Source organism: Nasonia vitripennis, chromosome 1, assembly GCF_009193385.2.
Source record: "Nasonia vitripennis strain AsymCx chromosome 1, Nvit_psr_1.1, whole genome shotgun sequence".
Lineage (NCBI taxonomy): Eukaryota > Metazoa > Arthropoda > Insecta > Hymenoptera > Pteromalidae > Nasonia > Nasonia vitripennis.
Genome location: NC_045757.1, coordinates 22,768,035 through 22,789,804, shown reverse-complemented (window position 1 = coordinate 22,789,804; position 21,770 = coordinate 22,768,035). Strand labels below are relative to the sequence as shown.

At 34.3% G+C, this 21,770-nt stretch overlaps 5 protein-coding genes across 10 annotated transcripts in view; 2 read left to right on the top strand and 3 right to left on the bottom strand.

The window, feature by feature from the left end:
* Positions 1–70: 70 nt before the first annotated feature.
* LOC103317487 (protein artichoke) lies at positions 71–6,079 on the top strand. 3 transcript variants are annotated; one of them, XM_032595979.1, is made up of 4 exons: positions 71–161; positions 1,104–4,245; positions 4,319–4,506; positions 4,564–6,079. In XM_032595979.1, the coding sequence occupies exons 2-4, from the start codon at positions 3,301–3,303 to the stop codon at positions 4,841–4,843; spliced, it is 1,413 nt and encodes a 470-aa protein (XP_032451870.1). In that variant the 5' UTR covers positions 71–161; positions 1,104–3,300; the 3' UTR covers positions 4,844–6,079. The 3 variants fall into 3 exon arrangements, with proteins under 3 accessions (XP_032451870.1, XP_031786345.1, XP_001599516.2); XM_031930485.2 differs by lacking the exon at positions 71–161 and adding an exon at positions 411–872; XM_001599466.5 differs by lacking the exons at positions 71–161; positions 4,319–4,506; positions 4,564–6,079 and adding an exon at positions 457–872 and having other exon boundaries at positions 1,104–3,032.
* On the bottom strand, positions 4,858–8,288 carry LOC100114462 (protein ABHD13). Of its 3 annotated transcripts, none has more exons than XM_001599422.6 (6): positions 7,835–8,288; positions 7,101–7,464; positions 6,786–7,017; positions 6,504–6,697; positions 6,198–6,358; positions 4,858–6,113 (listed from the first exon to the last, which is right to left on the bottom strand). In XM_001599422.6, exons 2-6 carry the CDS (start codon positions 7,270–7,272, stop codon positions 5,841–5,843), a joined length of 1,032 nt encoding a protein of 343 aa, XP_001599472.2. In that variant the 5' UTR covers positions 7,273–7,464; positions 7,835–8,288; the 3' UTR covers positions 4,858–5,840. The 3 variants fall into 3 exon arrangements, with proteins under 3 accessions (XP_001599472.2, XP_008213860.1, XP_008213859.1); XM_008215638.4 differs by having other exon boundaries at positions 7,101–7,404; positions 7,843–8,261; XM_008215637.4 differs by having other exon boundaries at positions 7,843–8,213.
* On the top strand, positions 7,905–11,084 carry LOC100114421 (palmitoyltransferase ZDHHC3). 2 transcript variants are annotated; one of them, XM_008215639.4, is made up of 7 exons: positions 7,938–8,491; positions 8,718–8,892; positions 8,984–9,169; positions 9,249–9,470; positions 9,565–9,777; positions 9,857–9,936; positions 10,357–11,084. In XM_008215639.4, the coding sequence occupies exons 2-7, from the start codon at positions 8,812–8,814 to the stop codon at positions 10,442–10,444; spliced, it is 870 nt and encodes a 289-aa protein (XP_008213861.1). In that variant the 5' UTR covers positions 7,938–8,491; positions 8,718–8,811; the 3' UTR covers positions 10,445–11,084. The 2 variants fall into 2 exon arrangements, with proteins under 2 accessions (XP_008213862.1, XP_008213861.1); XM_008215640.4 differs by having other exon boundaries at positions 7,905–8,491; positions 9,857–11,084.
* LOC103317482 lies at positions 10,797–13,129 on the bottom strand. The gene is made up of 4 exons (XM_008215635.4): positions 12,466–13,129; positions 11,781–12,052; positions 11,493–11,670; positions 10,797–11,422 (listed from the first exon to the last, which is right to left on the bottom strand). Exons 1-4 carry the CDS (start codon positions 12,689–12,691, stop codon positions 11,328–11,330), a joined length of 771 nt encoding a protein of 256 aa, XP_008213857.1. The 5' UTR covers positions 12,692–13,129; the 3' UTR covers positions 10,797–11,327.
* A 6,650-nt stretch (positions 13,130–19,779) lies between these two features.
* The window catches only part of LOC100114347 (synapsin), a 43,592-nt gene continuing 41,601 nt past the window's right edge, over positions 19,780–21,770 (bottom strand). The window contains exons 9-11 of the mRNA XM_032595978.1: positions 21,454–21,718; positions 21,101–21,374; positions 19,780–21,002 (exon numbers count right to left, since the gene is read on the bottom strand). Coding sequence (XP_032451869.1) covers positions 20,809–21,002; positions 21,101–21,374; positions 21,454–21,718 — 733 coding nt within the window. The 3' untranslated portion in view covers positions 19,780–20,808. The remainder of the gene's footprint in view (positions 21,003–21,100; positions 21,375–21,453; positions 21,719–21,770) is intronic.

Sequence of the window (21,770 nt, the reverse complement as noted above, 5' to 3'; positions counted from 1 at the left end):
AACAGAATAACAGATACGTAATATTGCTGATAATAGTGCTGATGGTGACTGTCAGGTCAGGATACGGTGCATATGGTAAATTATTTTCCCGCCTTCTTAGTTCCTGCGCGCGGACGTTTCGCGCGCCTCGAAATATATAACGCAGCTATATAAAGTATAAGGTAAAATGCCCAGTACCTGGACAGATTTTACGAACTTTTTAGAAAATCGTGTTTATATAAATAGAACTATGAAAAAAATCTTTGGTACCGACGTGAAGCTTAGATAATTTTCTATCGATAGACACCAAAATTTCTTTAAATTATAAACTTTTTTTCTATTTAAAAAGTCGGTTTTAATTAATGCTAAAATACCAGGGTGGTTGGACAGCCGTTTGCGATTACTGTAGTACTAGGACAGTTTTTAAACCATAAGTTGGACTATCATCGCGGTACATGAACAATGCCTAATCGGAGTAGTTGGACAGCAGATTTATATGTACTTCCTAGTTGGCAATTGATCTAATAATAATTGCTTAGCGATTTATAAAAGTAATACCTGATAGGGCTTGTAAATTATGCAAATTGATTTAATTTAATTTCATTATTCATTTAGAAAAACTATGCACTTTGTCTAGTTTAAGCGGTAAAGTTCCACTCTTTAGTACGGTTAGGTTGTCTCCCTATATATATATAGTATACATATATATACTATATATATAAACAGCAATTTAGCTACTGGTTAGCTGCACCAGGCCACCATCAGCGCTTTCATATAGAATATTTATATTTGTTTTTTTTAAAATCAATGTTGGTGTTTTTTGAGATTAAAAGATGGCTTTAAGTGATTATGAAGATGCCTTAAAATCTTATATTCTCGACGATGACAAACTGGTACACTTTTTTCTGTCAATTTATTTTGCTTAGAGTTGTATAACCTAATTGATGAGACTAAATTTGTTTCGTATGCATTATTTTGTCCGTAAAATGTACATACGTGCGAAAATTTATTTAATTTTAAATCGACATTATAAAAGACAGTGTTTTGATAAAAGTTTGACCAATATATTATCGGCACGTGAAACCATTCGCTATCACATATATTCTCAAAAACTTTTTTTTTAGGTAACTTATAAATGGCTAAGTAAGGAATTCGAAGTACACGTTAACATTGCTAAAGATTTATTAAAACAATATTGGGAAAAGAATAAGGATGAAGAGGATATTACTGCTACATTCCTTTTGGTTGGTCAATTAAAGGATGGTTCAATTCGCATAGAAGTAGTAAAAGAAGAAAATTTGTCTGCAGTAAGAGAAAAGTTTGTTAAAATTGATTGTGAACATTTGTACAGTTTACAAAAGTCCTTGGAAGAGATCGAGCTATTAGCATTAACTGAAGATGGAGACCTCCGTTTTAGTGCGATAAAATGTAATGAAGAATATTTAAGAAGTAATACAGAAATTAATAGTTTACGATACATTGGAAATACAAGAAAAGAAGAAAATAAATCTGCTAATAAAGTTCCAGAAAAACAAGTACCCAAACAAGTGGATTTCTCTTCAAAAGATAAAACCAATAATTTGATAAATAATAAAGCTGAAAAAGATGAGGCACCAAAAGCTGAAAGGAAGTCTATAGAATCCAAAACAGAAGCTGAGAGAAGTCAAAGTATAGAAAAGAAAGTTTCTCCTAAAAACAATGCTAAAGATACTTCAAAAATTAATAATAAAGTATCAAAAAAGCCAGTACAATCAAAGAAGTCAGGTTTTAACAATCTTTTTGGAAAAGTTCAAAGTAAACCTCAACCATTGGAGAATTTGAAAGAAGATTCTGATGATAGTAAAAGTGAAAACAAAGAAGCGTTGCAGCTTTCAAACAAAAAAGATGATACAAAAAATGAGCAAGAGAAAGAGAAGAGCCAAGGAACTGAAAGTTCAGAGAAAGAAAATGAAATTCAGCAGTCTGAGGTGAAATCTAAAGAAAATAAAATTCAGCAATTTGAGGTGAAATCTAAAGCTATGATCAAGACTAAAATTGAAGAAACCAAGTCAAGAAGTAAGAAAGATGCACGAGGGAAAAAAAGAAATAGAAGTCAAGAAAAAGATACAGCCTCTAAGCGAAAAAGGATTGTTGTAATGGATTCTAGCGAAGATGAATCTGACAAAAGTATAGATGATGAAGAGGAGGAACCAATGGAAGTTGTGGAAGAACCAGTTAATGTTACTAGAAAAAGATCTCCTTCTCCTCCAGTTGAAAAACGAGAAAACGGTAAACGAATGGTATCAAAATACATTGATAAAACTTATAAGGATGAAGATGGTTTTCTAGTTACTAAAAGAGTACAAGTTTATGAAGCTGTTAGTGATAATGAAGAACCAGAAGTAGTGAAGACAGAAGAACTTAAAAAGGCAAAACCTGCAGATACTAAAGCTAAAAAGAAACAAACAACATTAACAAATTTCTTCAAAAAGTCTTGATGTTTTATTTAATTATTTTTAATATCGTCAAAACATTTTAAAATATCGAATTTGTAACATATATTGTTTTTTACTGAATGACAACTCCCATTTCTAAGTATAAATCTATATTTCACATAGTGAGATTTCTGATATAATACTGGGAGTGCCAGATAGATAAGAAACCAATGAAATTCAGTGTGATCACCTGGATGACATCATCATCTGATATGTTATCAGGAGAGGCTGAGTGAGCTTCTAAAAGTACTGCCCACATTCTCTATTAGACTTGCAGTACTGTCAAATATGGATATTCGCAACGTATCAATTTGCCTGTTAATTTGCTTCATAAATACAGTTCAGTTTAAAATTTCAAAAGCAGATGTTTGTCAAATATGTATATGTTCTATACAAGGTACTAAATCATGTTTATAAAACAATACTATGTAACATATTTTTTATACTAAAATTCCATATACTTTTTAATTTATTCATGGTTTTTACTTAACTACAAATTCAAAAGTTAATTTAAGTGTAATGGTATCATGATGAAATTATGTATATTTTTTAAAATTTGGAATAAAACTATTACACATACTTTTTTTATGTTTCATTGAATTAACAATAAATTTATCCTGCATCAAGATAACATAAAGGATTTTTTTTTAATCTTGTAGTAATTTAAATAAGTATTATCAAGAATTTTTTTTTTATTTCAGAAGATGCAACTATTTTTGTTGATTGCCACAAAACAAAATTTTCTTCTATTAATATAATTCGCTTTGGTCTTATATCGGTTGAGTACAATAGAACACTTGCAGCTTTTGATCTATCAGAAAACAATGTCACATATTTACCTCCAGACATGTTTGAAAGTTCACAAAGACTGAGAATAATAAATTTATCAAACAATCTTCTTCAAGAAATTCATGTAAATGTATTTAAAAACTTAAAGGGCTTGGAAATGCTCAATTTATCCAATAATAAAATTAAAACTCTAGATTCAGCCATTTTACCATCACTTAAAAGTTTAGATTTGAGTAACAACAGTATTTCAGATTTAGATTTCCAGTTTCATAAAGCTTATCCAAAATTAACTGAATTAAATTTGTCTTATAATAAATTAGATGATTCTATCAATGGTACACTCACTTTACTTAGACAATTAAAACATTTGGATCTTTCTCATAATAACTTCACTTTATTGGATAATGAAGACTTCAACGTTCTGACAAACTTAATTTCTTTAAATTTAAGTCACAATTCCATTAAATTTTTAACAAGACAAAAATTTCCAGAAAGCTTAATAGTTTTGAATGTAGGTTTTAATTATTTGAGCACCTTTCCTGCAACTAATTTATCTAAGGTGAAAATACTAAATATTGAGTTTAACCAAATAAGTGAAATGCCCACTATTACCAACAATGAATTGTGTGACATGAAGTTTTTAAATATAAGTGGAAATAAACTAGTAAATTGGCCTAATTTAAAGGCAACAAATTTGCAAATTTTAGATTTATCTTATAATAAATTTTCAAGTATACCTGTAACTTTGAATAAAGAAAATTATCCTACTTTAGAAAATTTAATATTTGATGGCAATTTAATAACTAAAATCGAGTTTCCTTCATTATTAAATTTGCATTCATTGATAATGCGTAATATGACTTATGTAGAAAGTATCGATAGAAATTCGTTTGAAAAATTGAGTACTTCAGCTGAAAAAGATTGTTTGAATCTCACTTTGACTGACAATAAAAAACTAAGATATCTTGATGCTAAAGCTTTTGATGGGCTTAATTTATGCATGGTAAGTCAACAAATAATTTGAATAAATGTTATTCTTTTCTTAACTCTTATTATATTTAAATGTTTGATTGCAGTTGAATTTAAAAAATAATCAGTTCACATATTTTAATCCGATGCTTTCCAAGTCTGGGTTTATGAGGACAAAATTTGGAGTTGACTTGGAGGGCAACCCATTACACTGCAATTGTTCATTGCAATGGATGATTGATGACTTGGTTCCATGGTTATACTTGATAAATCCGGATTTGTTAAATAATTTGAGGTTAATATCTACTTAAAAAAAAAAAAAAACTATATTATAAAGAATATTTTCTTGCAGATGCATGACACCAGAAAGTTTAAAAGGTAAAAGAATGGTGCATTGGTACATGTGGAAAGAACAAGTTTTGTGCAACAATACAAGGCTATATTCTTCAAGAATGACTGCTGAAACATTACAAGTATTAAGCAGAAATAATCCAATTACTTTGCAAACGAGTAATGGCATGCTTATAGTTCTTGTATTAGCAGTGATTACATTGTTAGTGTTGGTAGTAGTTGGAATTATTTATGCGAAAAAAATATCGTCAAGGCGTTCAAGAATGAATCGAAGGTTTTAAAATAATGGAATACATTAGTACAGAGTAGTTTATAGGTTTTACATGTAAAAGTATTATAAAAAAATAGAACAAGTTTTTTTATTTTTGTACAAGATCTTTTTATGGTAAAAAATTGATTTTTGTAATCTAATCTAGTTTGAGTCATTTGGTAACTCAACCTTTTAGTTAAAATTTACCCTAAAAATACAAGTGACAGGCTATATGCATTATTTATAATAGTAGTCGAATATTACCCGACCAAATAAACGTATGACGCTTGTTAAATGTATACGTAAAGTATTGAATCAAGTTTTGATATTTATATAAAAATAAATTAAGACATTCAAGTTCATTATAATACAATAAAATTAAAAAGTACTAGATTTACATAACTTGCTTGCTGACATTATTCAAGTGAATTTTATGACCAGTCATACGAAAGTGACGTAGAAAAACCATTATTTGAGTTATTTGGAAGAAAATGTTCTTCTCTTAGTTACCCTTTTTACAATTGTGCTAACTAAATCACAGTGGTTTTATACATGTATACAGAAGTATACATTCACTCTACATATTATTTGACATAGCGCGCTAGTTACATTGGCCTCGAAGAGGATTTTAACTAAGGTATTAAATTAGTACGTTGGACGTAATCACTGTATTTTTGTACAACTATATCGAAACTAGAATATTGTTTGACGTGTTTGTCTTTGTGTTACAGCTTTTCTTATTGTACAGTACTTTTTTTTTTTATAAATATAGCTAAGAAAAAAATATCAATTCTAACTATATTACATCTGTTAGACTCACTGATAATATATAACATTTGCTTTCCATGTTTGGAACTGAAAGAAGGTTTACAAAATAAATCATGAAATAAAAACTGAGTTTTTACCTAAAAACTTTATACTGAAATTGTAGAAAAATTAAAATATTGAACGAGTTTTCCTTAGCTGCATTTTAACAGATTTCTTCTAGCCTTTAGTTTTAAATGAACTTTTTGTATTGAAAAATTAATTTAAACCTCATCAATGCGCCATGGTTTAGAAGCAGTTCGTGTAGGAGGATTCCTCCTGATTTCTTCAAGGAATACCAACATTTGTTGATAATATCCTGATTTATTCCAAGTTTCGTTATGTGTGCCATCAAGTATTTGAATTTTCCTTTTAAAAGAGCTGCCACATGCTTCAAAAAGTTCATCCATCATTTTTGGGGGAACTAATTTGTCTTGTCTTCCAGAAATAAAAAGTGTAGGTACAGATAGAGACCGAACTTTATTTAATGTCAAGTACTAAAAAAAAAGACCAATCAGTATTCTAATTTTGTAGATTCCCAATTTACACTTTCTGAGAGTAAACAATGTAATTCTTTTTACCTTATTTTTATAACAAAACAGTGGAAGATATTGTAATATTTTAAATTTAATCAGAATGGCCGCCATATCTGGTATACTAGTAAATGTATTTTCGACAATAAGGCACCAGATTCGTTGAGAAATTTCATCTCTAATAGCTATGTCGATCGCAACAGCGCCACCTTTAAGATTAATAATAAATATCTACATCTTATGTGAATTTCAATTTACAATGTATTTATATTAAACGAAAAAAGCGGCATTAATTGCTATATACTTATAAATTTGTAATGAACCTGTAATAAGTATTGTTTTAATGAGTATTACCTAAAGATCGCCCAAAAAGAATTATTTCATTTGTATTTATATCATTGCGAGAATGAAGATATTCTATCCCAGCACGAGCATCCATATAAAGTCCTTCTTCCGATGGAGAACCTTGTGACAGTCCATATCCTCTATACTCTATCATAAGTATGTTGCAATGAATATTATTGTACAGCCCCTTAACATTTTCTAGCCTGGAAACAGAAGCATTATTGTCTATATTTATAAGCAATTTTGAATGCTTTATACATGTACCTATATGACTACGCACTACTATTTTACCTGTGTCCCATGTTTCCTGCATTGCCATGAAGAAATAGTAATGTTGGTGCCTTTTTGATCAAGTCTCCAGATTGAGGAATGAAAAACATATGAAGTGTTGTTCCATCTAAGGATTTTGTATATATGCTTTGGTATGGTAAATTATGCAGAGAAGGAGGAGGTACATAAATTCGTGAGTTAATAGGCAATCTTGGATAATATAAAAGTTGGTCTTCTGCGTTATACAGCACACCTAAAAAAGTGAATGAAACTAAATCAATAAAACAGTCAAATATTAGAAATGTCAAAAAAATTATGTAAATAAAGTATGACTACCTAGAGTGGCAAAACATAGTAACAAAAATGCAAAAAGACTTCCATACAACCAATACAAAAGGAAGCACAATAATAGGTATGCTCCAGATAATGCCCAAAACTTTAGAGCAATACCCTGAACTAATCTAATGGCAGGCCTTGTTCTTGCTAAACGAAGTCGAAAGGACATCATGGAACAATTCTTTGATAATTTGATGAAAAATTAAATTTTCATTTACTGTTAGCTGCAGACTGTTAATTAATATCTTGATTTTATTCATGACACCTTCAGTTTTGTAGTTTTTATAAATGATGAAAAAAATATCTGGAAATTGATTGGAGTGCTTATTTTGATCATTCTTCAATGACGATACTATTTACTTGGCTGGAATGCATATAAATAAATTTTTATAGAAAGTGCATACTACAACTTACTCATTTTTGTATTGCTGTAACAATACTACTATATTTAGCGAGAAAGTTTAGACAGAAAATGAATAATGAGTAAAATCAATAATTGTACATAGAATATATTTGTTTACACAATTAACCTCGAAAATGAAAAATCATAAATTGCTTGGGCATAAAGAGTCTGATTCGGACTTTAAAATTGATGAGCAGTTTGACACATTATAAGAGCAATAAGTTATTCAATTAGATAAGACATTCGAGGCATCGACTTTGACGTCTTCTCTTTTATATTTTGTTCGAATACTTATTACCTATGCATAAACAAAAGAAAAACTTGCTCTCACCTATATACCTAATGTAGTGGCGACTGCCTCCTCTTGATGGCTCCCGGTGTTAGCAATAGCAATTATAATCGACGTATACGATTATGCGTGGGCGTGTGTGCGGTGGGGATGTTGTATGTAGTATGTAGCGACTAGTAAGCATACGGTCTGGAGGAAAAATATGAGATAGACTCGCGAAACAAGTGTCAGCGAGGAAGAAGCTGGGAAAAACAACTTTTGTTTTCGTCGGAGCGGCATGCGATCGATCTCCGAGTCCTCTGACGCTGGCACGATTCCTTATAAGCAATATACCGTAGGACAGATACGAGAGGGAAAACAACGGACGTCAAGTCGACGGAAAGCAAGTCGAATACAATTGTACTTTAAGCCTCCGTTTTGTTCTGCGGTCGGCAGTCGCGAGAGAGCGGATCGTATTAAAAGGTCGAGTGTCGACGTGAACAGCTGATTCGTTGATGTGTTGCGACTCTGGAATCTGGATTCTGGATGGTTGCTACAGCTGCAGGTCGCGCGCCGCGCTCGTATTGTCGACGTCGCTGCTTTGCGCGAGGGGAAGGGTTCGTCCTGAAGGATAGCTGATACCTATAATGGAGAGTCGGCGAACACGGGAATTCTTTTTATTGTACGAGAGAGGCTCTGGAAGTTTTGGAGTCAAGAAAAGTGAGTGAAAAATGCTTGATGGCACACATTAAAAGATGTGTTGTGTAGGTTAGGACTCGTCGGAGGCTCGAGGTCGCCGATCATACTCTTCTTATTGGCACGCGGCGTTTAGTTTTTCTTATACTTACTTACTTATAGCTGATGCACGTTGTGAAAACATACTCGGATCGGATCACCTGATACCTTTATTGATGATTCTATTCACATCTTGGTTATGTTTTTGCAGATTGAGGGTCGGCTGCTTTGACAAAATGACAACATTTTGTTTGCTCTGAAATAAAAGGTCTGATTCAAGGAAGCTGAAAATAATTTTTGAAACAATGGATTATGAGTATACCCCGTTTCATAGAGAGAAGGATATCCATAATCGTTGCTGCGGGGGAAAACTTTGGTGCATTAAGGTACAATTTTACAAATAACTTGTGCAACTATTACATATATGCTCAGACCGACCCAACTCTGTAAATTGTAAATATTGTTCTTTACTCATAGGATATATGTGGAATCATTTGCGCTGTTCTCACATGGCTTTTAATAATTTACGCCGAATTTGTTGTTATGGCAGTGATTCTTATTCCTACGATTAATACACTCTATTCTAGTCTGAACATGGCAATATTTCAGACATTAGCTTTTTTAGCGTTTACGTCACACTTAAGGACAATGTTTACAGATCCAGTAAGTAGAAACAATCAAACAGTTGGCTGTTCTAAATTTAAACATCAACTCTAATCTATTCATTGCTTTGGATGCAAAGGGTGCAGTACCAAAAGGAAATGCAACAAAAGAGATGATACAGCAAATGGGCTTTAGGGAAGGTCAAGTAATTTTTAAGTGTCCAAAATGTTGTTCTATCAAACCTGATAGAGCCCATCATTGCTCTGTATGTCAACGATGCATTAGGAAAATGGATCATCACTGTCCTTGGGTAAATAATTGTGTAGGAGAAAACAATCAAAAATACTTTGTTCTTTTTACTGTAAGTAATCAACTTAATACCAACTATAATTTACTCTTGAATACAAATACAGGTATTCAGATTTTCATAGCTATTTTTTTGTTCTGTATTTTAGTTTTATATTGCTGGAATATCATTGCAGTCTTTATTCCTATGTATTCAACAATTCACCACTTGCGTTAGACAAGAATGGCGAGACTGCACAACTTTTAGCCCACCCGCCACAGTTGTCCTATTACTATTTTTAACATTTGAAGCTCTTCTTTTTGCTATTTTTACTGCTGTAATGTTAGGTACTCAATTGCAAGCTATTTGGAATGATGAAACGGTGGGTTGTTTGCGTTTGTATATTCATCCAATAAATTTCTAGTTTAATTACAATTTTTAATACGAAAATAACATTACAGGGTATAGAACAATTGAAGAAGGAAGAAGCTCGATGGGTTAGGAACAGTCGTTGGAAATCCATTCAAGCCGTTTTTGGAAGGTTTTCTATTGCATGGTTTTCACCTTTCACATCACCACCAAATGCCAAAACAAAATTAGATTCATATTTATATTCCGTCTAATAGAGTTAAATTGAAGCATGCTCTACATATTGGCAAACTTTAAAGAAACAAGAACAAGAAACATCTGCCAAAGTTAATGAATTTGCTACAAAAACACTAATTATTTCAAGACTGTTTTTCAAGTTTGTTTCTTAGTTTTTCTCTGATTTTCGGAGTGATTACGAGGCACACATAAATAATTGTATATATTTATACATAATATTGCATTATATGTAGTTTTCTTGAAAGCATTTTATTTAATGTTCATCAACAAGGCATACTTCATTGACTTGAATAAAACCAATTTTTTTTCTCAGGAACTAAATGACATCAAGTTTGTATCAATTTGTTTGTCATAGATGTGCTGGTTGCCTTTTACTACGATTCAGCGGACTGATGTTGAACAGTTTTACAAGCACATGCTTTTCCTTTCGAAGGAATTTATAAATAACGGTTTGCATTGATGTCAAGTCGAATCATAATGCGCAGACCACGTTTATATATTCATGTAATGAGTATCTGTGACAGAGGATATTCATAGAAAACAATGAAATGTATGTGGATCTTACTATAACTCTGTACAGCTGATAATACATGCACAGTCATTGTGATACATACATATTCTATATATAATTGACATAAATTTTGTACGTTTCTAATATTTTTATTTTTTCTATAAAACTAAAAATTGTTTGATACAAATGCAATTTATTATTTAGAAATCAAGAATATCGTGTTATCGTCAACCATTCTTGGAGTAAAAATGACATATATTTTTCACCTAGTTAACATATTTTTCTACAAGAGAATATGAATTGTATTTATACTTAATTAACTACTTGATTATTTTCTTTTTTAACAAGAATTCTATCCCATGGTAAAAATTTTATTTCACTCCAAGGTACCTGTGTGATTGCAGATTAAATATAGTAAAAAATCGTGTAATATCAATTTATAAATATTTTGTATGAAATTATTTCCATGTAACAACAAGATGATTATGCACATTATAATTTTAAACTGTCGAAAAGGAAAATTGGTTATGAGGATTATTAGCATAACTTAAATAAAATTTTTATAAAACTTATTTTATTAGTTTTCTTACAATTCTTACAATACAATTTTTTGTATCACATTTGATCAGTAAAAATTATTTTTACAATATATAAGCATGCTATTATAAATTATTAATTCATTTAATGTTATAATCATAATTGACTGTATCAAATAAACTTAAAATATGTATGGCCTTTTTCAGTAACAAAGTAAGTGCAGTCTTTTTGTGATTTGACTATTGAGCTTAGTTCTGATTTGTAAAATGAATCTTGAATTAAAAATTGTAGTTTCTTGTACTGAACCAACGACAGACTTTATCCTTTATCTTTAATTCTATTGTTGATTTTTCATACTTTTCGGTGAGTAAATCTATAAAAATATAAAATTATAAAAATATATTATTTTAATAATTGTTATTAAATATTTTAATTGAACTCACCCTCCATGCAGTGGTAAACATTTGTTATACTGAAGTTTTCTTTTTTTATACCACCATATGTTCTACCTGCTCCAGAGTAATTAAAACGAGCTTTCTGAGTTATGGTAGAATGCATTATCGTGTTGATATCATGATCTATGTGATGGCTCCCAGCAGTTATGCATGTGATTAAATTTCTCTGAAAAATAAATTAAAAAAGTTATTTAGTATTTTATTAATGTAAAAGTACCAACAATATTTCTGCACTCAATGATATAAGTAAAAGTTACTATACAATTTTGAACTTACAAAGGCATTAAATTTTTTTTTATCATCTCCAAGGGATTGGTCAAACTCCATGAATAGTTCTAGATCAAATATTGGCAGTTTTACTTTTAAAATTTGTTTGTTATGTTCTATCTCTTTACTAAAAAATAATGTTCTAGAATTTTCATCAGCTTGTATGGTACAAAACTTTTGTTTTAAAAAAGTGTACAAATTTTCTTCAATAGTTTCTAGATGGTCTATTATGTTGTTCTGTATTTCTCCGAGAATTTGTATGAAACCTGAATTAAGATTCTCTGAAAATGGAAAATTAAGAGTACGTAAAAATAATAATAATGGTATACAAGTTTCAATTCTTAAAAATTGTTATGGCTTGCTAAAAATGATATTTCCACTCAACGTAGGACAGTATCACATGAACCAAAAGTACAAAATAATAAGTTGATGAAAACAAAAGAAAGTTAAGCGTTTCTTTTGATAATGTGCTTATTGCACGATTTGAATGAGGCGCTATTTTGGTACATGAATTAAAACACAAATAATTCGCACGCATGCGAGGTGAAAAAACATCTAAACATTCTAATTTGATAAACCCTGAAATTTCTGATCTTTGTTTTTTAATATAATAAGTCAGTGTATATTTTATATATTTGTACCTATAGGGCGTAATCGAAACGAACGTAAAAAAGACCGAGTTTAAAAGAGTTACCAGATTCTTGGAGCTTCTTAATCCATCGATCAACGGAAGAGCGTTTAAGTTCGACTTGCTTCGTTTTTTGCTTTTGCAGTTTAGACCCGCAGGGTTGTCTCAGCATGTGACTCGCACGGGATTTGCTTGACATCCGAGATGATGAAGGTTCTGAATTGTATCCGGTCTCCGAATCCGCGCCTCTGTCATCGGCTTTTTGCGAAGTGGTGGGCTTTATTTTCGGCATGTTGCTGATTGGTTCAGGATCGATTGGTAGCGCAAAATCCGGAGTGTCACGCCAATTATAAGTGCCCACAAAACAAAACCACTTGTCCAAGCGGCTCGTACTGCCTCGCTCTGTCAGACGGTAACGGCCAGGAAGAACTGAGCGAACTGAGGGACTCTGAGGAAATGACACCGTGTAGAGGGGAGGACCTCATCAGAGACGAGAACTGGCTGAGGTAGAACCTTGAGCTGCAGCGATTGGCCGGGTCAAGTATAAGTTGCAGCAGTGGGGGAGGCAAGCCGCGTGTTTTTAGCTTTTTCTAAGAACCTTAGACAACCGTTGCGTAAAGTGGATTTTCTAGAATTCCATGATCAAGCTCACGCGAGATGTACATGCAATATACATAAACTAGTATTTTTTCAAAAATTCTTCTAATCTTTTATATTATAACATACAATATGCGGACTAAAAACTTTTGAAAATAAAATTAATGCGTACCCTAGTGGAAATAATTGGGTGTGCCAAAGTGTTCCAAAGTATGCTAAAGTGTGTCAAAGTGTGCCAAAGTGTTCCAAAGTGTGCTAAAGTGTACCACACTGTGCCAAAGTGTGCCAAAGTGTTCAAATTCGGAAATTTGCTGCACTTTGGCACACTTTGGCACACTTTGACACAAATGGGTTTTTCGGAAACAAACATTTCTTTTTTGACAAAGTATGGCACAGTATAGCACAGTTTGGCACGGTATGACACAGCATGGCACACTATGGCACATTTTGGCACACTTTGGCACACTTTGGCACACTTTGGCACACTTCGGTACAGTGAGATATATCCCGCCGCCCGTGCGCCAAAACATTGCCACTGCACGATGCCGTCATATCGACGGCACGCGTGGAGCTTGAAGTCCCAGTTATAGAACGTAACAATAAATAATTTATTAAAAAAAAAAAAAAAATTCTAGCGTCGGTAAGACTTGAACCCGGATCCTTTGGGTTAGTAAACTGAAGGTCTACCACTGAGCCACAAGTACTCGTTACAGTTAATACAAAAATTTAAACTCATGTACTACAAGCAGCTTTAAATACTTAGTACTTTTACAATATTAATTAAGAATTGCCCACAATTGCCTTAAAGCTGCTGTCCGCCGTAAATTTTGGAAAAACATGCCTCAACAGAGGAATCCGTCGGGAATACAAGTTTCCCAAATTTCGAGCAAAAAGTCCTCAATTTCCGAAAAACCCATGTGTGTCAAAATGTGCCAAAGTGTGCCAGAGTGTGCCAAAGTATACCAAGGTATGCCAAAGTGTAATAAATTTCCGAATTTGAACACTTTGGAGCATTATGGCACACTATGGCACACTTTGGCACACAATTCATTTCCACTAGGGTAGCATAAAAAATAACGAATATAGCGTTGTCCCTTTTGATATTTAAAAGATTAAAAATTTCCAATCATAATAGTGGCGGGCTTCGTTGCGATGAATACAATGAAAACACACAGAAACTTGGCTTACTTATATGCGTTTATTGTTACAGGTTTGAATACATCATGTGTGTGTGTGTGTGTGTGTGTGTGTTAACCATATTTCAACAGATGCAGCCTACTACAGGACACTTGGAGTATACATCGTGCCACGGGATATACTATAAACGTCGGCAAAGGGGTACGTTGTTCTTTTCACATTCATCGAATTTCGTACAATACACCGGGCATCGATAACCTGCAAGCAAGTCCCAGAAAATGCTCTCATTATCTTATATTTCACCCCCCCACCAACCTCCTATAAAGTTAATAGAACAGAATAATGAAAAACAGTTTCTATAATTATTCTTAATCTCGTGTGCTTTTTCGACTGTTTGCATTCTTCTTTAAAAATTCACAAAAATCGACTTTATTTTTATTTTTATTCATTCATTTATTTATTTTTTTTTATAGCTTTTAAAATTTTTTCTTTTATTTTTTTTATAATACGTTCACGTAATAAAGACGTCCCGCGACATTGCAACGAATGCCACGTTTTTATATCGTCGTACGTCATACAAATTTTGCTCTTCATCATCGGTAAACTCAGCACTATAATTATATCGGATGTCTGAAGTGAATGAATCGTCGCCTTCGCTCTATAGAGTTGTAAAACATATAAATCAAATAATGAGGTAGCAATAACGGCAACTTAAGTAATATTGAAAAATCAAAGAACAAACGTAATGCACGTTGACAAAAAAATGTTATAGCATCTACTGGTCAATGTATATCTATAAATGTTGGTTCATAAATCTATAAAAGAACATTCAATGCAAACAGATACATATTATATAGTACATCATATTATTCATATATAACTGAGAAGTGTAAGACAAAACTGTTGAAATTATTTCTAGCACAAGTATACTTCTATCGCGACTTTTTCCGCGCAGATTCATCCAGCGAGAGAAGCAGTTACAGTCGCGTACTTTCGGTCAAAACGTTTGAATTCTCGTCAGTAGCGTATTATGTTTCGTCTATATAATATATAACGTCGTTAACAGTTAAACGATAAATATATCATGACAATATAATATGACTGCATAATAATATACACATTGCACGCGTTATTTATTTTATGATGCAGTGCAGTTCTGTACATTATTTGTCTCTTACAGGTAGTACAGGCTGATGACTACTAGCACTGACGACATTCTTTTCGCACAATGCAGGCAAGTGTGAACAATCTGTTGTCCGCGCTGCAGAAGCTGGAAACAAGTGACAGATTTTCTTCTTCTCTTTAGCTTTTTTGTAGCTCTCTTAACTTTGTTGGCAAAAACTTTTCATTGTTTATCATATCCGTACACAACCGCGTTCATACAAATCATATCAGTATCACAAAATCATCAACGCAACAATATATTTAATCAACAGTTTTAACTAAATTTTTCTCAACTTCTGAATTAAAATATTCAAGAGTTTTGTGCAGATACATGTACTATTACTAATTCTTCCATCACAACATTCGTGTTATCACAGAAGAAAGAAAATTTATTAAAAATGGAAACACCTTATCGCCGTGTGCTATTAGAAAAGTTTCAACGAATATAATAATATTGTTCATTGTTGAAAAAGGCTGTGGCTGAAAAAAGAGTACAGTTTTGTCAGATTTCCGATTTTCAATAATTTCTTTCATCTATCAATATTAAATGTTCGTTTATTAGGGTGCTTGTGCTTATGTATAATGTGCAATTTCACTACCTGCAGTTCTGCTCTAACTTGTGCTTGCTTCTCTTACAATGTCTTTTTTTTTTATTTGCATTCTCATTATCCTTAGACGCGTATAATGTATTATATAATATTTCTTCGTGATCGCTCTCACAATGTATTATTCGCGACACGCAGCATCCTCTTATTACACTTAAAAGCTAAAATCCATATCGGCGGAAATCCACCACTGCCCCTCATCTCCACCTTAATAATCTGATAAATGTATAACAACGATGACAGAGATAGAACTCGCATTTTATAGACGCAATTTTAGATGCATACATAGATATAATAGAAGATCTTTTTTGAACGCCTCGTGATATCGTATCCCGCGGTGTCTTTTCATCTCGCATAATTTTGCGGCGCGCAATTCTGCAATGCTTCCTTTTCCCTGCTGCTTTTTCTTTTGTTTCAGCAGTACTTTTTTATTGGATAAAAACGACGCGATAACAACAATAATGACGCTTGCATTTGTTCAGCTTCTTTACATAATTTCCCCTTGTCCCTCTCTGCATTCCTCTCAATATGAATTCGTTGTAGTTTTTCAAACGCTACTCTCTTTCTATATATTGTTATATATATATATATATATATATATATATATATATATATATATATATATATATATAATTTTTCGTCTGTTCATTTATGTATAGGTTTATTTATTAATTTTATCATTCACATTTTTCTGTTGAAACAATCGATATATAGGCACCTACATTTACATCTAATGACGTACATGATTTCTGTAATTGAAGAGAACTCGTACAATTATTCAATTTAATATATATTTTGTCAGGCGATCGCTATATTATGCTGGGTATCGTGTATGACTGGAAATTGCATTTTGAATACAGTGTATTATTTTTCAAATACTATTCAGCTCTTCGCTGGTGTTAAATTTTCAAAGTCACATTGGAAACATAGGTATACATTATAGGTTTACATTTTTATTTCTCCGATAACAGCTGCAATTCGAACTATCTTTTCACATATATAAGTACACTGTGCGATTTGAAGGAAGAATAGAGGTATATTTTTCTGGATAATATATTTGATAGTGTCCGTTACGTTGACATAATTGACAGAGCACTCGAAACAAAATGCCAGGCACGCCGATTCGCAAAACAGGTATGGGTAACTAATCGAAGGCTCGCCGGAATAAGAAGTAAGCAGTGCGTCGACCGTGTGCGCAAGCAGAGTAAACTGTATGGGTGCAGTTGAGTTTAAGCAATATAGGCTTCTGCAACAGCAGCAGAAATAATCGCAAATATATATATATATATATATACACACACATACATGATCCTTATCGGCTTGAATCGCATCAAAGACCCTCGAGTGCGAACTTTATACGCAGACATTGTCAAACTGCCCTTTATCTATACATACTCGCGTGCGAATTTACATACGAGAATATAAGTGCAGCATAATGCAGAGGCAAATTGTGTGTACGACGTACGTGTTATAAATCACGTCGAAAAACGTTACATCAGTCAGCTCTCCTCTAACCTCTAACATTATCCCCGGAACCATTGACACATCAGACGGCGACGTTTACAACATGCGTAGTACAATATATAACCAGCATACTTCTCGTCGTACGCATGCGCGTACGGAATGCATTATACAATTTATATTTATACATGGTATATCGCTCGCGCGTTATTAAGTATAGATATTTATAGCTGAGTGTGTCTGCGTGTATAACGTGTGCGGATGTCTGCCGATCGGTGAGTCTTTGTGTACGTATACATATATGTTTTTCTATATGCATATAGATATTTGTATTAATAATAAGTGGCCAGCACGCGTTGAAATCAAGAAGGTGTAGCGCGCGCGCGCGATTAGAAACGTGACCTCGCGCCTCCGCACGCCTACGTTTTATTTCATATTCTTTCTATATTATTTTCTCTTGTCCTTTCTCTGCATTCTTTATATTCGATTTTCTCTCTATCGTTCGCTTCCATTGAACTGTAAATATATGCACAAGACATATAGACTGTATATTGAGAATAGACACACATATAGGTACACGTGGAGAAGTTTCTTTGTTATATACTGTTGCGAAAAATACGTATACTGCATTTTGCAATACCTATTCCAGCTTCTGGTCGTTTTACCCCGCGCCCAGCTTTCTTTTTTCCATGTTCGAACGAACATATATACGTTTTTTCCCGCAACAATTTTTTACACTCAAAATTGATTACGTGAATACATAATATCATTGAAGACCATAGGTATTATAATGATGTGATAGAAGCAAGCGCCGCGCGTGGTTCTTATTAAGTTTCAAGCTTTTTCTGTCCTGTTTCACGACGTTAGGCTGCAGTGATTGCGATATGCTAAGAAAAAGTTTGTTTGAAATTAGAAAATTGACGGGAAATTTCAGTTGTTTATCTCGTCGATTCATTTCGCATAGCGTTACATTGGAGTAGCTTGATTTACCACGAATTGAATAAATTTTATACAATATTAAATTGCGAGTTCGAATGGAACAGTTTTAGCAGCTGTATTAATTGTAGATTAACTATAGTAATCGAGAGAAAAATGATGCACATTTCATTCATCGATATTTTATATATTTATATATAAATATATCATTATTGCTGTTCATTTTAACAACAATGTTTCTTTTTGCACTCATTTAAACGTTTCTTTTTTCTTTCAAGTTTTAATTTTCTAATTTCAACTATATTTTTTTCTTTTTATACAGCGCCTTAAAAATTGTTGTAAATATATTCTTTTTTTAAACATTACTAATATTATATAGGCTCTGCGAGTATTTCAAAAGTTTCGATGGGTTTTAATCAGGTAATTGCGGGGATATGTGAAACTTACATTTTGTTGAATCATCAATAACTATATTTGTAAATAATGGGACTACGATCTATCTCGATTAAAAAATAAATCTCTTTTTATTGTACAAGTGCACGATAAGTTGTATTAATCCTTTAAAATATTCAACAATGGAACGTATAATACACGGTATATACTATGCAATGATAATTTGAATATATTTATACACAATAGTTCAAACTAGACGAAATGAACGTTTCCACTGCGCTCACTTAAAAATGCATGATATCTTATGGGATAATCTCGTTTGACATTAAGCCATTCAGTGCCGTATTTTATAGATTCTGCAATGCCGATCGTTTTTTTATTGCTTTGTGTTTAATTTCGTGGTCGCAAATCCACGAACCTCAATTAAGGCTGAGCCTTTTCCATTTGCTTTGCATCACTATTAACGCGAAATTGATTTTCATTCGTATCAATTAAAGAGAGTGATGATTTTAAAGTTGACCAAAAGTGAAGATGAAGTTTCGATGAACTTTCACGGCACCGAATACTTACTGCAACTGCAACCAACAAATGTCTGCATATATGCGAATCATCGTCCTGCCGCTATATTCATTATATGCGTATTAACTACAGTGCTCTGAAGGCACCCCTGAGAGTTTGTCTTTATTATTTTTAACCGAATCATTATTTCCTTATATCAGGACGCGCTTTCATTATTATTATTATCCGCGTTTTTATTTCAGCATTGTGGTCATTTTCTATGCATACCCATTGCCGTCATTGCAATAAGAAACCAGCAATTATACCCAGCTTCGGTGTCACTATTATACTGCGTATAGATTATGGGCCCAGCCATGAGATTTTTATAATAAAATGGGCGAGATATATATGTTTGTATTGTATGTTTATGTATGTGTGTGGCAATCATGCGTGTATCTGGTGTATGCGCCTTACGCATGATTCTCAATGATGTGATACATCTCACGAGCTCCCGTGTCTGAGTTTAATCTACAACAACAAGACCTCTCTTCAAAATTACTCTCGAAAAAACGTGTGTTTGCTTCTTTCATTTTTTTTTTTTTTTTTTTTTTTTGTTTGTTTGCATCAACTTTACGATCACGTACTAATCAATATGTAATAACGTCTCTTGTTTGTTCAATTCGCAGCGCGTGCTCGCATACATGGTTGAGCAAATAACAGTTTTGTTCAATTTTTTTTTCTCTCCATTTTATTCGTGTATACGAATAAAACATCGACTTTTCCAATGAACAATGAACAACAAATGGGTTATAGCTTTTACAAACGAAAAGTGAGCTTCAAATGAAAAAATGCGTAAAATTCGCTCGAAAATTCTTAATTATAAAATCCGTCGATCAAAATTTCAAAAGTCACGATTGGCCTAAGACTCGCGAGGAATCAAGATTATTGCTATTATCATTCAGAAAACTAGAGTCCGTTGCAAAGCAAATAGTGAAAATCCGTTTCCTTAAATTATTCGTACATTCGACTAGAATCGTTGAAGCTTTGGCGAACCTAAAATTGCATAGATATATAACTACGACGGCGGGTTTCCGCAGGAAACCACACAGACTGCAGAAATACAAGTATATATATAGTACTGAATGTTTCGATACTCTCATACTCATTTGGTCGTGCGATTCGCGGAAATAATAATATATGGTATACGCGTTAAAAAAAAGTATAAACGTAAAAGTGTCAGCTGCCTCGCGAGGAGGGTGCAAAAGTTCCTATACGCAGGAAAGGGGGAAAGGGAGTCGCGTCTCCCTCCGAGTCTTTTGTGTGCTAGTTCACCGTAATAGATAGATGATTACAAAGAAATGTAAAAACGTTTGAGCCTATCAGTCTCAGCATGGCTATTACATCGTGTGTATTACACCCTTCGGCCCTTAATAAAACTGCTCGACGACGTATATCGTGCGCGTAGGAATATTGAATGTGGGAAAAGGAAAACTTCACTGTCCTCTTCTGGCATCAGCGTCGAACGGGAAAAAGGAAGGACGAAGAAAGTCTGAAAAAAGGTGGTGCACAGTCGCCCGAACGTGCGTAATTCCCTCTGGGGCAGCTTAGCAGTTGGTGTTTACATGTCGCCGAAGATGCCGGCGAAGGTCTTCCTGAGGTTCTTCATGGTGTCCTCGGTGTCCTCGCCGGTGGCCTGGGACTGGCTGCCCTGGCGATGGAACGGCATGCGCGACGTCGGCGGCACCGGCGGCGGCTCGTCCTGGCGCCGGCCCACCGATGGCGCGCTGCTGCTCACCGAGCTCGACTGCGAGGCTGCGCGAGAACGACCAGAGACATTGAATGCGTTGCCTCACACAACTAGGCTAACTCGCAGTGCAATTTTTATAGAGAGCCAGCGAAGAACAACGAACCTTGGGAGTCGCGGCGCTGGAGCTGCTGGTGATGGTCGACCGCAGCGGTGGCCGAGGAGGCGCTGGTCACCTCGGCGGAGCCGATGCCGCTGGTGATGGAGCTGATGCTGCCGTGGGAGCCGGCCACGGCGGGCGGCACGCCGGCCATGCCCGCGCCGGCGGCGACACCGGGCCCGGCTGGCCTGTCCTCCGATGGGCTCGTCACCTGCGACGAGCTGGACATGGAGCCGCGAGACGCTGTCTTCGTCAGCACAGCAGGCGGTCGGCAGTAGGCCTGCAACGCGGATCGCCGATGTGGCAATATAGGCATGCCGCACGGAGGCTCGCAATAATGGGCAAATTCGACAGCTCACCTGCATCTTGGCGGTGACGAGGTCGGCGATGTGGCGACGATCCTCCTCCTGGGAGTCGCCCATGAGAGAGAGGGCGCTGTCGTTGACCTCGATGATGTACTCCTTGCCGTCCTTGCCGACCAGCAGCTCTATGGCGCAGATGTCCAGGCCGCCGAACAACTGGGCCACGTGGTCGACCCACGAGCGGTGTCTCTCCGTCACCGCGAGCTGCTCCAGCATCGCCGAGCCAGTGTTCGACTTCCAGTTGCCGCTGATGCTCTTGCGCCTGCAGGTTCGTTAATTTTATCGAATATATAACGACGCGGGCCACAATTAAT